At 51.1% G+C, this 13,734-nt stretch overlaps 6 protein-coding genes across 6 annotated transcripts; 3 read left to right on the top strand and 3 right to left on the bottom strand.

Annotated features, from left to right (window-relative positions):
- Positions 1 to 200: 200 nt before the first annotated feature.
- Positions 201 to 1,856, bottom strand: ALTATR162_LOCUS4453 (uncharacterized protein; the record flags this gene model as incomplete). The annotated part of the gene is made up of 3 exons (XM_043312064.1): positions 201 to 1,519; positions 1,572 to 1,628; positions 1,679 to 1,856. 3 exons carry the CDS (start codon positions 1,854 to 1,856, stop codon positions 201 to 203), a joined length of 1,554 nt encoding a protein of 517 aa, XP_043167999.1.
- Positions 1,857 to 2,346: 490 nt separating this feature from the next.
- On the bottom strand, positions 2,347 to 5,671 carry ALTATR162_LOCUS4454 (uncharacterized protein; the record flags this gene model as incomplete). The annotated part of the gene is made up of 10 exons (XM_043312065.1): positions 2,347 to 2,492; positions 2,541 to 2,821; positions 2,870 to 2,918; positions 2,968 to 3,139; positions 3,189 to 4,999; positions 5,049 to 5,089; positions 5,139 to 5,204; positions 5,252 to 5,430; positions 5,493 to 5,585; positions 5,639 to 5,671. 10 exons carry the CDS (start codon positions 5,669 to 5,671, stop codon positions 2,347 to 2,349), a joined length of 2,871 nt encoding a protein of 956 aa, XP_043168000.1.
- A 458-nt stretch (positions 5,672 to 6,129) lies between these two features.
- ALTATR162_LOCUS4455 (uncharacterized protein) lies at positions 6,130 to 6,892 on the top strand (the record flags this gene model as incomplete). Its single annotated transcript, XM_043312066.1, has 7 exons — positions 6,130 to 6,164; positions 6,217 to 6,254; positions 6,307 to 6,402; positions 6,453 to 6,516; positions 6,568 to 6,655; positions 6,703 to 6,828; positions 6,878 to 6,892. The coding sequence occupies 7 exons, from the start codon at positions 6,130 to 6,132 to the stop codon at positions 6,890 to 6,892; spliced, it is 462 nt and encodes a 153-aa protein (XP_043168001.1).
- Positions 6,893 to 7,506: 614 nt separating this feature from the next.
- Positions 7,507 to 8,659, top strand: ALTATR162_LOCUS4456 (uncharacterized protein; the record flags this gene model as incomplete). Its single annotated transcript, XM_043312067.1, has 4 exons — positions 7,507 to 7,914; positions 7,977 to 8,127; positions 8,185 to 8,542; positions 8,593 to 8,659. The coding sequence occupies 4 exons, from the start codon at positions 7,507 to 7,509 to the stop codon at positions 8,657 to 8,659; spliced, it is 984 nt and encodes a 327-aa protein (XP_043168002.1).
- Positions 8,660 to 9,044: 385 nt separating this feature from the next.
- ALTATR162_LOCUS4457 (uncharacterized protein) lies at positions 9,045 to 10,238 on the top strand (the record flags this gene model as incomplete). The annotated part of the gene is made up of 3 exons (XM_043312068.1): positions 9,045 to 9,190; positions 9,240 to 9,466; positions 9,709 to 10,238. The coding sequence occupies 3 exons, from the start codon at positions 9,045 to 9,047 to the stop codon at positions 10,236 to 10,238; spliced, it is 903 nt and encodes a 300-aa protein (XP_043168003.1).
- Positions 10,239 to 10,575: 337 nt separating this feature from the next.
- ALTATR162_LOCUS4458 (uncharacterized protein) lies at positions 10,576 to 11,949 on the bottom strand (the record flags this gene model as incomplete). Its single annotated transcript, XM_043312069.1, has 1 exon — positions 10,576 to 11,949. One exon carries the CDS (start codon positions 11,947 to 11,949, stop codon positions 10,576 to 10,578), a length of 1,374 nt encoding a protein of 457 aa, XP_043168004.1.
- Positions 11,950 to 13,734: the final 1,785 nt, after the last annotated feature.

Genomic DNA, 13,734 nt, shown 5'->3' on the forward strand with positions numbered 1-13,734 from the left:
TAGCAAACTAAATATGCATGTTGTAAACGCAAATCCGATATTAAGCAACAACAACAACAACTTGGGATATCGCGATCAGGATATAAAAACAAAAAGGAAATGGTATCCCAACGTCCAAACACAACGCCCTTCTACACACACATCTCACAAACACACAGGAAGCACCTCAACATTCACGTCCATCTGCCTGCCTCCCAACCTCACACACCCCTCGCCTCACACAAATGTCCACTCTTACTCAACACCGTGCCCAACCCCCTATGCACCTCGACCTGAAACCCCTCAAACGGCACTCTCTCCCCGTCAATACTGATATACCCATCACGCTGGCCTTTTGGAATAATCCTATACGCACTAATCTTCTGGTAATCCACATGTTCCAGATCGAAAAAAGTATGATTCTCAATCGCCAGCAGCGTCTTGATGGCCGTATGTCGCGGAATATCTCCCCGAATGCGGATGAGGTCGAGACAGCCGTCCGCAGGGAGAGACGCAGGGAAGAAATTCGCGTCGGGGGACATGTAAGCAATGTTTCCGGCGTAGAAGTTGCCGAGCTTGTCGTGGGGGATGAGTTCCCAACCAGAGGGCAAGGGGTCATTTGCTGTGCCGTATTTCAAGCCCGGGAGACCGGCGTCGGGAGCGGGTAACGTGCGATCGTCGTCGTTGCTGCCAGGGGGTTTAGAGGATTCAGTGCGGTAAGCTTCGCGGACGGCCGTCTTGTTGTCGTATTCGACTTTTACGGCAATGTCGGCTGGGTAACACGTTTTGTTGATCAGACGCACGAGGAAACCCCAGGTAAAGCGTGCAGCGCCCATCCAGCGGAGGTGCTCCGTTGCAAGATCGGTTTCGGCTACTATGCCAACGGCTTGGGAGAGGAAGGAGAGTGTACGGCGGTCGCCTTGTGTTACCGAGGAGAGATCGAGGGGTGTTCGGATGCCCTTTACGACTGCGAGGGCGGCGAGGCTGGGGTCGTCGGTGCCGTTGAAGTTCAGACTCATAGCATTGCCTGATCCGCAAGGTAGCTGCGCGACGGCGACTTTGTGCAGCGCACGAGCAGCATCCTGTCGTTTACCCAGGCCGTTCCACACTTCGTGGGGGATGCCGTCGCCGGAGCAGCAGGCTACGACATCATATGCTTCGATGTCTAGCTCTTGTGCGATTTCCACGCCGTGGCCGTTGTGTGTGGTTTTCTCGACGTCGAGGTCGCAGCGGGCTGCGGCGAAGATGGGCGCGATGAGTTTGTGGTATGTTTTTACGGCGCCGCCTTGTCCGCCAAAGGGGTTGACGAGCACTTTGATTCGTTTGCGGCGTTGCGATGCGCCGTATGCGCGAGACAAGAGCTTCTCTATCCAGGCTTCTGTTAAGCGGCTGTCTGGTTTGTCGAGGGCGTAGCTAACAATAGCGGGACGAACGCCTTTCTTCGATATGGTTTGCGCGTATTGTATGGTGACCTGACCATCCTCGGAGTGCTCAGCCCAGAGGATGTGGTAAAAGGGTATGGAACGAGTGGATTTGTTCTCTGCGCAGCGTAAGCGGGAGGTTGGGGGTCTAGACGCCGTGGAGATGCTTACTGCCAGCAAGAGACAGGCCGCAGCAGCTGGCGCTTTTGCTATCTAGAAGCGCTTCATCTGTATTGTGTGAGGCGCACATTCGCAGTCCATGGGTAGTGCTTCCCTACCTAAGACGATGAGGGAATCGGTTCCCAAGGTTAACGAGGCATTTCTGCCAACAGCGAGTGTATCGGGAACGTTGGTATGCTCCTGCGTAGGTTCAGACGAATGTGGTGGTTGCGAAGGAGTGGTGGTATCGAGAAGAGGGTCGCTAAAGGGATCGTCGGAGCCAGCCATCGAGGCCATGGTTGTTGTAGCTAGTCAAAGGAGACGCACAGCATGCTGTACAAAGAGGGCGACGGGAATCAACGTCGAGTCAACGTCAAGCTTAGACAGTTGGTAAGCTGACCTCTGTCACGCTCATGCGTAGGTGCCTGCTGCAAGGACGGATCCTTCCGGATCAGTTGGTGCTAAACAAAAAGGAAGCAAACCCGCTGGACCCTGCGCTGGACGCGAACCGAGGCATCTCCACCATGAAGCAGCCCAGCCCAGACAACATGACAATGAGCCTCACTCACAGATTGATTGGATTTAATCTTGAATTCTTGTGCCTTCAATACGGTAATGCTAAATTAACATTCATCCCACCCATCATGTCTCTTCTCCAACGCGTTAAGCAGGAACACCCTTAAACTAAGAGCCAAGCCGGAAGCCTTCCTTTTGTTACCGTTTATTTAGGATCCAACGCCCATCTCCCGTTACCCCAGACGAGTGACAGTGCTTTTCAGCCGACAAATCATGCAACCCCGACCTTATTCAGACCCTTCAGCGATCCCAAGCTCAATGCCAAACCTTGGGAGCGACTTCTTATGCGCACGAACCCGGTAATAGGACCGTTGTCACCTTCCTTCTCGATGCTCAAGTTGGCGAGAGCGTCCTCACCTGGTTTCTGTTAGCGACTGATACGCAAAAAGGAGTCTCCAAACTTACCGAATACGCTTCTAGCGTACAAGTTCGCCGACAAGAACTGGCAGTCGCCCTTCATTGACGCTTCCGGAGTCAAGCAGCTCATGTTCGTGCATGCCATGAGTTGCTTCAGGAATTCACGTAGCGTCTTGGCCTTGGAGTTGATGTTGACCTTGTTCTCCCACTCAAACTCGGTCCACATTGTTCGGAACTGAGTTTCTGTGCATTGCGCGGGCTTGATGTAGTCCATGATGTCGACATGGACATCGTTGAGAATGACGACGTTGGAGTCAACTCCCTTCTCACTGTGCCAGGTTAACAATTATTGTAGATGATGGATGCACAAAACTAACCCTTCGTAGATGATGTTTCCAAAGATGACACCGGTATCGGTAGAGGAGACTGTGAAAGTAAGCATATGAACCGAAACATGTTCATAAGACAATCTTACCCTTGATCGTCGCTTGAATGTTGATAAAGTCGTGCGGACCAACGTTTTGTGTTGAAGGGCGCTCGACTACCTTGAGATCACCAAGTGTCGCGAACTCAATTGTGAGATTTTGTAATGTCTCGGTCGTTTGGTTCACGAGAAGAACGTCCAGGACAATATCAAATTGATGAACCTGGCAAAGTTAGTGGATCAATCGTCTTGGCAATATGAAGTCGGCATACCTTGACATATGCCTCTGCGTATACTGAGTCGGAGAAACCGGTAAGCTGTACGACGCGGCTGAGCTTAGATGTGAGGTCCTCAGTCGCAGTATCGCCTCCTGTGGCCAGTTCAAGATCTTGCTCGATCCCATCGCTGCCGTCCGCGTCCTTCTTCTTCAACTGGCGGATATTGAAAGAGTCATCAACATTGACAGCCGACTTCGCGCGCTCGGAAGCCTCCTTGGCTGCTCGCTTCTTCTCTTCCGTCTGGACCATGGTTCGGAATGACTTTCGAGTGTCCTCCAAAAATACAGTCTCGAGCTCCTTTCTTTGCGAGAACTCGGACAGAGAGCGAACACACGACATGATACGGTCAACAGAGTCTTCGTCGATGAAAGTCTTGACGAAATGCGACTGACCGACACGGATAATCGAGATCATGATGAGCATAGCTTCGGCGCGGAGGGCGTTTGTGCGAGCGTCGTCTTTTGATATCTCTTTGTGGCGCATGACGAGCTTGGTGAGAGTGCTGGACAACACGGTGGCGAGGTAGTAATCGCCGTCGAGGAGGAGTTGACGCAGTGGGGGCTTCTGTGAGTTCTTGACCGCCTCGAGCTTCGCCTTAGCAGCAGCGGAGGAGGTCAGGGCGCTTTCAGTCGCGTAGGTACCATCGGCGAGCACTTTCCTTGATCCGGTAGGAGTTGCCGCCTTTGCATGTCCATTAACCTGTTCACTGCTCTCCTTGCCCTCTGACGCATCGTCTAACAGCCTTTGCTCAGAAGCAAGGATGGGAATTTCGCCAAGTGATGACCGGATGCCTTTCCATGCATCTCGAATGTCTTTCGCCTCCAGGGAGAACTCTCCAATAATCCAGAGCACACCTCGGTAAACCTTGCCAGCACGTACCTCACCCAGAGTCGAAACCAGTCGTTCGATGATAGAAGCCCTCAGGTCCGGGAAGCGCTCAACAACTTCCTTGACGAACGAAATAACGTCAACCGCAGAAGCGTTGCTGCTGACATCGGAGATGAAATCCATGAGCGATCCGACAACGCTTGCGGCGACTTCGGGGAACTTGATGGCGGCGGAGTGTATCGAAGAGATGAGTAGCGACCTGTATTCGGGGTTCTTTTCGTATTGCTCGTCCACCGTCTTCATCAGCTCCTTCTTCAACAGGAGAACAACCTCTTCAACATTCCTGCTTGAGATCATCTCCATTGCAATGTTAAGTGACTTCTTCCGTACATCCAAGTCGGTACTGGACAAAACACGAAGAACCTCCATGGTCAAATCATCAAGGACTCCCTCATTCTTGTGTCGCAGCTGTTCAACCCTTTCCAGGACTATCAGCTTAACATTGTTGTCGGGCTCCTTGATCGCTAGCTCCACAAACTTTCCGGCAGCTGCCTTGACTGCGACCGGGTTGCTTGTGAGGGTTGTGAGAGCATGCGCGGCTTCGTAGATGACGGTCGATACCTGCGATTCGAGGAGGTCGAAAATCAAACGGAGATAGCGGGCCTTGTTCGATGGGTTCACAATGGCGTCCTTGCGGATGAACTCCAACTCAGCGAGTAGCAGAAGCTCTTCGTGGTTGGGTATGGCATCGAAAACGGTGCTTAGGTATTCGAGAGCCTTCTCGTGGCTGACAGAAACGAGGGCGGCGAAAGCATTGCGCTTGCACGTTGGGTCGTTCTCGTCGTCTAGGAATGTTACAAGGAGGTCGGGCGCATCTGGCATGAGTTCGGGGAGATGTGTGAAGATCGATGCGATAGCAAAGGTTGCATTCTTTCGGACGTATGCGTGTCGGTGTGTAAGGCACTGGCGCACCGGTTCTACGAGCTGTCAGTACATGATTAGAAGCATTGGGAGCACCAATCTTACGTAGTAGAGGTTCCACAAGCTCAGCGTCTCGTAGCTTGGTCCTGTTCAAGATATCAGCAACGTTCGGGAGGGTATCCTGGTGCGTCTTACACGAAGCGTAATGTGTTTCCTCGTACGTATTCGTTAGGCGCCTGTAAGTCGAATCGAATCGCATTACTATTCCGAATTAGCGGCCATCTAACGACATGCTTCTACAAGCTTACCAGACGAGAATCCATTCCTGCCTTAGCTTGCCCTGGGCGTCGTGCTTGGGGCATACTTCAAAGAAGAAGTACATGAGCTTCTTGAGCGGCTTCGACTTGCTGGGCATGACGAATCGGATAATGTGCATGAGTAGGCCTGCCTGAGGATCGCCATTGAGCATAATCGAGAGGATCTTCTTCTGCAAAGCTGTCAGACGGTCGCATTCGACGAGGCGGGGCAGATGCAATTGCAAGAGCGCACCATGGTCTCGATCTTCTGCTCATCGCTGCCTTTTTCCAGAGCATTCTTCAGCTCGTTCTGTGCTGGTACATCGGCTGCGTTGTCCTGGTGCACCTATTGCTCTCCGTCAGCTTCCCCATAGCCCCAACACTGCCAGGTGTTCCTACCAGACTGTACGAGTTCTCGAGAAACGCCGCCATGATGCCGGTTTGGCTGGTGTATGCGATGGTCCCGACTTATACAGTATCCAGCTGCGATAACGTGACTCCCGTTGCGGCCGTCAGCCCTCAATGTCCCTTGGTGTCCAGAATAAGTGGGATGCTACGTGTATCAATCGACTTGGGCGGTGGAGAGGTTGGTGTGGTTTGGCGCAGCTGCAGGTCAGTGGTGAGGGTGAAGGGACTGAATTGCCCTGGCGGTGAGGCGGCTACTTGGGTATATGGGTGCAGTGCTGGACTTGACTCTGTTTACCTCCAGGTGTCTGCTCGAGAAATGGTCGCTCCCAGCGAAGGCCGCCCTCGCTAGGCTTGCAGGGGTCTGGCCGCCAAGATCTCCAACTCACTGTCTCGCGACTGAACATCAATACCACGACGCGCAAGCCAAACACCGAGAATTCCTATACGCGTATCTTGAGGCTCAGCAGTAAACCCTCGCGAACATGACGACGACCGAACCATTTTACCTGCGTTACTAGTATGCAGCTTGTTGGTCTTCAAAGCACGTGCAATTACTAACATTTTCGCAGCTCTGGTCACCAGGGCCGATTCGGACACGAGTTCTTGGGTCCGTAATATCTGCAAGAAAACCTCGAAGGAATGAACTGACAGTTGATCAGAATTCGACTTCCGAGTGCTTGGAGATGGCCGCAGCGCATCTGCCCGTTATGCGAACAACTCCAACTACCGTAACGACTCACTCATCCGGAAAGAGAGTATGGAGTTTGCCACCTTCAATCGGTTGAACCTGCTAATGCGCGTTCAGTGTGCGTCAGCGATGCGTTAGTAGCTGAGATCAAGCGCATCGTCAAGGACAGTGAAATCCTCAAGTATGTTCAACTAACGGAACCACAAGAGCCATTTGCTGACCTATCATCTAGGGAAGATGACACCAAGTGGCCCCAGAAGAACAAAGATGGTCGTCAAGAGCTGGAGATTCGGTTAGGCAGCGAGCACATCTCGTTTGAGGTACGTTGGAACGTTGTTGTGGCTTTCAGCGATGTTAACGAACACAGACTGCGAAAATCGGCTCTCTTCAAGATGTACAGGACTCATCAGATCCAGAGGGCCTTCGCGTCTTCTACTACCTAGTACAAGACCTCAAGGCTCTGGTCTTCTCATTAATATCTCTCCACTTCAAGGTACGCATACCACGCATCCACCCTGACATGAGAACTCACGACTGTACAGATCAAGCCAATCTAAGCCTTTCGCTGCCACTTGTGAGCCGCAGCAGCGCTGCTTTTGCCGATAGCGCGCAGCCACTGCAGTGTGGCACAATCGCGGCTTGACGTCGAATGACGTAAGGAATGGCGTATGGAGTCAACTGAAGGAACTACATCTGTTTGTGGCTAGTGTCAACTGGTATTCGTGAACCTATCGAGGATGATGATGTATGGAAGATATGCCCAGTAATAGGGTCATTTGACCAAGATTCGCTAGATCTTACGGGTCGGCTCGCAAGGTCGCCATAGCACACTTGGCAAGGAATAATATGCTTCACGAATATCCGCGCTGACCCCAGATAGAGACTCTTTTGTGTGACCAAGCTGGCCGTAGGCGTTCAGGGTTTTGGCCCCATGTCATCCCACGTGAGACTAGCGCCTTTTCCCCGCGTAGGTGCAGCGCTCAGTGACCCACTAACCGCCTGGACACCTCCGCCGAGTCCAAGTCATCCATCCAACATGCATACTCCCCCATCGCCACTACTCTTGGTCCTGTAAACCTCTACTGTATAATCGCACCTTCATATTTTCTTCCGTTCCATGTATAATCGAACCATACCTTGCTTGTAATCTCCTCGACCCTGCTATCGGACGATGCCAACGCCCGATGATGAAGCGATGGTCTTGCCAGTGGAGCACGAGAGCATCGCCGGCCGCACGACTTGTCCACCAGAAGATGCGCGCATTATCGCTACCCACGAATTGAATCAAACACGAAGATCCGACCACAATAGCAATGCCAACTCTGTGCCACATGTGCCTATGCAGCAGCCAACTCCATCTCCTCAAAGCTCCCGCGAACCCACCCAGGCGCCCGACGATACCCATGGCAAGATATCAAGTGCCAACATAGAAGCGCCGAGCAGAGATATACCCACGCCTATGACTGCGACAGACGATGGCACCGAAGAGCAACGCACGTCTCAGGCTTCGCCGCTTTCCACCGCTGCGCCAACTTCGCTGCTAGCCAGCCATCTATCATCGCCATTCCCTGCGCACAGGGTGCGTTACCATCAGCATGCATGCAGACAATGCGCAACTGGACATTGCTAATAACCATACAGTTCCTACCTCATACGTCGTCATCTCTCCTCCGGCCCGGTAGTCGCTTCGTAGGCACTCAAACCTCTGACCGCCAGAAGTATGAAGTTGAGGTCGAGATAAAACACGTCGACATGCGCGAATCCTTCATGTGTGGATACTTGCGCATTAAGGGTACGTACAGATCCTTGCGACACCATATACAAAACTTGCAGACTAATTGGTTCATAGGTCTAACGGAAGACCACCCTAGCTTGACGACGTACTTCGAGGGCGAGATCATCGGAAGCAAATACACCTTCATTACACAACACCCAGAATGGGGCTCCAACGAGAAGGTCGACAGACAACACTGGGCGCGGTTCCCTGCATACAAGCCGCTATCAAAGTACTCTTCGCGCCAAGAACTGGTGACCAAGGACTGGATGCAGAAGGAGCACTTGTTCATGCGATGGAAGGAATACTTCCTTGTGCCAGATCACCGAGTCAGGACAATAAGCGGTGCGAGCTTTGAGGGCTTTTACTACATCTGCTTTAACCAGGTCTCGGGTGGCATCGAGGGCATCTACTTCCATGCTAAGAGCGAGAAGTGAGTCCCGACACTTCAACCAAGATAGAAATGCGCTAACCGTGCCACAGGTTCCAGAAGCTCCAGCTGGAACACGTCCAAGACTTTGGGTGTCAAGGCGCAATTGAATTCCGGTAATGTTGATGATTGAAACGATTTGGCATTTGGGTATAGGACTTAGCATTTGGGCGCACACACCTGGGGTTGCACTTCTTGTATCGTAATTTTCTTTTCCCACGGACCAATATGCAGCGTGCGATTAGGTCGTGCGGCTTTTTGTAGTCAGCGTTCCTGCGACAACCAGGTCGTATTACGTCACTTTGCGACTTTGTGTCATACAAGCAGTAGATCGTTGCACGAATGGCTTATTTTCCTCCAGATATGTTGGGTGCACCAGAGACCCTGGCGCTAGCGAAAAACTCGCTTCGTGATACGCAACTAATCGACTATTACCTCAGCACCTGCATCTACCTTTGTCCCCAAGTTGCTTGACATTTGAGAATTGCGCAACATTAAAGTCACCATGCCGGGCGAACCAGCAAAGCGCACAAGGCGCGAAGAATACAAGAAGTCGCTGCAGAATGAAGAGCAGCAAGGCGCATTGCCCAAGAAGAAGTTCTACAGGCAACGCGCCCATGCGAATCCTTTCTCAGATCACTCGCTCACATAGTAAGGATGATTTTGCTGTCTTACCAAGGATGGTATTAATATGATGTAGCCCAACGAGCCCCGTAGACATGGACTGGGCGAGTCTGTACCCCAAGTACGCCAAACATCCAAAGAAAGAGACGGGAGAAGAGCAGAACGAGTCACATGACGTGAGCCTAGAAGAGCAGAGAGAGCTCAAAGCTATCACGCAGAATGTTGAGATTGCCGACATAGGATGCGGCTTTGGTGGTCTACTTTTCGCCCTCGCACCCAAATTCCCGGATACATTGATACTCGGTATGTCAAAGTTCAAGCTTCTAGTATCGCGGTTTTTCCTATTCCAAGGTGTGCGATTTACCTTCTTCGCAACACCTCCCCGCATGAGTGTGGTACAAATCGCAGAAGAGTTGTGTTTGGCTTATCTGCTCTGCCATCATTGCAATAACCAGTGTTTCTGCTGTCGTGGCGACCACCTCTACCGCATTTGCCCCTAAGAACAGCACAGCATCGCTAACCTTGTTTTTTTCTTCCTCTCACAGGCATGGAAATCCGCACCTCGGTGACAGAATACGTACAAGAAAAAGTCCGCGCCCTTCGCGTCCAGAATGCATCAACAAACGCCTACCAAAATGCCTCCTGCATCCGGGCCAACACCATGAAATTCCTGCCCAACTTCTTCCAGAAATCCCAACTCAGCAAAATTTTCCTGTGTTTTCCGGACCCGCATTTCAAACAGCGCAAACACAAAGCTAGAATCGTGTCGTATACGCTAAACTCGGAGTATGCGTATGTGCTGAGGCCAGGTGGGGTGGTTTATACGATTACTGATGTGCAGGATTTGCATGAGTGGATGAAGGGGCATTTTGAGAAACATCCGAGTTTTGAGCGGGTGGAGAGGGTATTTGAGGAGGGGGAAACGGTCGATGGGGTCGAGGGCGTGGGTATGGATGAGTGTGTCAAGGCGATGAGAGTGGAAACTGAGGAGGGAAAGAAGGTGGAGAGGAACAAGGGTTTGAAGTTTGTGGCGTGTTTTAGGAGGATTGAGGATCCTGCGTGGCCTGAGCCTTGATGTGCGTGCGTGGATAGTGGGAGGTTGCTGGTGTAGCGCTTTTGCAGCTTTCTGGATGGACAACTGGATTAGAGCAATATGCATCATTTCTATGCTTACAATGAGGTTTTGTATAAAAGGACCGATGTGGTACTCATTTAAACGATTATAGCAACACGACAGCTTCGCATTCAGGCATCCCTGCACTGAAACCATATAACTACGCACCTTAATTCAGTTCGACTTTGGTGAACCACAATTTCTGTTGCCTGATATCGCTGTGTCCAGAACCATCTCAGTATTGCTTTTGGTGAGCATCGTTATTTACGTATAAGAATACCCTACCTAGCTAACATATTCAAATTATATAGTACGTTGATTCTTCACATGCCTCAAATAACTTCATGTCGCCGCATTGAGAACCATCGGGACGAATCATAACCTCAATGTACCCCACGCCTACACGCTCAAAACAACGCTCACTGCTCTTGGTTTCATATCGTTCAACTAGAGCAAGGCATGCTATTCTGAGGCCGGACAGATACACAGGAGAAACGTAGAACTGCTCTGGCTCTTCATCCTCCAAGTCAAAGCAAACCCAACCACCGGCTTCCCCAGATGCTTCTGCCGTTACTATAAAGGTGCGTCTTCCCGAGCTACTCTGGTACGGGTACTCGCTTCCTCCGGGTTTACCTTTGTACACGGTTCGTAGCATCCCCGAAACCTTCAGAGCATGACTTGACCACGGAACGTGAACTGTGCTTTCGATTGCCTTTAGATGTAGATTACAATCTTTCAGACCGTAGTCTTCCCAGGCGGCAACGGTCAAGGACTGGTACTCCACTGGGCCCTCAAGAGATGCCCACGACCATGACGAACACAGCCTAGATGGATTATCGTCACAAAGCAATGACTTTGTTTTCTGTCCTTCGGGGAACCACATCAGTTCGCGCACGAAGCGCCATGAACCATCATCCCAATGGCCATCGACACAACGGAGCCCAGTCTGTTCCTCAATAAATCGGACAATACCCAGCAGAGCTACCAAACGATCACTCGCTTTAGTGAACTGCCGAGTGCTGTAGTACCGGGTCATGGTTCTCCATCCGTAGTAGAACTCATCAAGCCGTGTCAGGGGATATCCCGCATCGCGGACATCATTTGCACGTTCGATTGGCAATGGTCCAATATAACCAACGGCGTTTACATCAGCCCAGAATTGCGACGGTTCCAAGGTTGCACCGCTGAATTGAATCCTGTCTTCGCATTCTTCTCCGACAAAGCGCTTCTTGCATTCCCAGTATACTTGTGAACGGGCGAAGTGGATGATACGCCGCGAGAGAATCTTCTCTTGGAACACCCAACCACGCGTATTCAGCGGTGCGTCGTCAATGTCGGTTTGAGAGGTCCACGAGGCATCGGTGAACCACATGTGTCCTTTGGTTTCGTCAGAGCCATCACAGGGGAATTCGATCCAGTTGCTCGAAGGGCGGATGCTGTCCAGCCCACCACTCCCATCAGCCGCCCACGTTGCAGCGAGGGTGATGTAGGCATTCGCGTAAACACTACCCATGCGCTCGGATTCTCGAAGCCAGTCATTCTTGTCGTCTTGCACGATGCACAATGAATCAATCCAGATGTAGTCGATACCTAGCCGTCTTGTCATACGGATAGCATCCTGAAAAGTCTTCGACAGATCGTCAAAGATGATTTCTTCCTTGAATTGCTCCATGTTTGCGTTCAACGTTCTGACTTGTGGAAGCTTACCCCAACAGTGGCTCAACGCGATATAGCGATCGTTCTGCTGTGACTGGGAAACGTGAAGATATGGCTGTCTAGTTGCAGAGCCAACATGGACAATTCTTGTAGGCAAATATCGCGTCGTTCCTTCTGAAGACTGCGAGAGATGGCTTCGACAAGCTGTATGCGTTTCATCGCAGTCCTTGATCCAGCGAACAATCTTCTTGAATGTAGCATCCGAGAAGTTAGACGATGGTGCACGCGTTCCCGGCACGAATTCTGAAGCGTATGAATCTACCGACGGTCAGACCTAGAAGCAAATATGCAAAGGTGCAGAGGTAGATTTGCACACCTGGTTTCGCGTAAATGCGGAATCCGCCACCTCGAGTAATATCCGCATTGCCTCCATAGCATTTTCTTACAAGAATTTCGCGGATTTGTCTCCCGGAGTATATGTCTTCTTCGAGCTTACGGTCATCGACGCTCAATCCAATACGAATGTTTCCAACAATTTCGTTTCCACGATAGATGGAGTCGAAAATCGTTCTGCACATGGGACATGTTGTTGGCAGTTCTCGATCGTAACTAAGCCAGCAGAGCTCACCCGAGTCTTTGTGCGTGTTTAGGAGACCATGAAGCGTGATCCTCTGGCAGGAGGTACACACTCCTTCGGGGAAAAGATTCACATTTATAGGCTCTAATTTCCCTTCTGGCGTCGAGATTACCCTTGGTAAGCGTTTTGGAGGCAATGGTGTGCCATCATTGGGGGCTTCGCGTGGACGGGAATGAGGTCTTTTAGACTGACGCAATTGTGGTCGAAGAAGAAATCCCGACATTGTGCTTTGATGCTGTTGATTGCATGTGTCCTATCGCTGATTGAAGATGTCCATCCCCAAAGAGTTTTCAAGCAAAGCCAGAAGGCTGAACTCGCGCAGATGCTGAAAATATGGTCGGCGATCTTCGTGTTTATATATTCAAAGGTGACCTTGATTCACTAGCACAGCGCTCGTATCTAGGTAGTTGTGGGTAGAGGCTGAGGCTAGATTCCCTTCTGTCCAAGTTTTTGGATTGCATGATACCGCTACACGGTAACAAAGCCTGAACTATACCCTATTGAGTTATCTACTAGTTCACGTTGACCTTCGTAAAATGTTCGCGGAGACAGCATCGCTCAGCCCCAGCCAGCTAGCAAGATGTGGAGTGGGGCGACGATGCCTTGATTAGGCCGCTAAATGTGGCCAGACGGGGTGTCGGGTCGAACGATGCTAGGCCACGAAAGAACAAACTTAACGTGTAGCTCAGCTTTCAGCCACACGATATACGCTACCCAGTCATCGTAATAGGAGAACATCCGCACCAACCTTAGAAGTCTGTGTAGGCTGTGTTTCGTGCAAGACTGCGCCTCCACCTACCATGAGGACAAGGACAGGCTTTCGTCATTGAATCGTGACGACAGCCTGCACACCCTACTTCTAGGCACACTGCAAGGCTTTCTAGGCACACGGGGAAGCTTTTCCAACCAAGTCAGGCTCGGGATAGGGCCACTATGAGCGCGTCCTACTTCTAACATCTAAGAAACCATGCGATGGTCTACTTTGTTATTTCACCCAGGTATACCGAAATCCAGAGAAGCTCACAACGTCGTGGAGTCGCTCGTGAACGTAGTATTCTGGGCCATGATAGCCTATTGCTACTATGGGTCTATCGTTTATCGATCAACTTGGGATCGTCAACACATCTATTTAACTTTTTCCTTTCTCCTTGTCCACGAAATGCT

This window comes from Alternaria atra, assembly GCF_907166805.1.
Source record: "Alternaria atra isolate CS162 genome assembly, contig: 23, whole genome shotgun sequence".
Classification (NCBI taxonomy): Eukaryota; Fungi; Ascomycota; class Dothideomycetes; order Pleosporales; family Pleosporaceae; genus Alternaria; species Alternaria atra.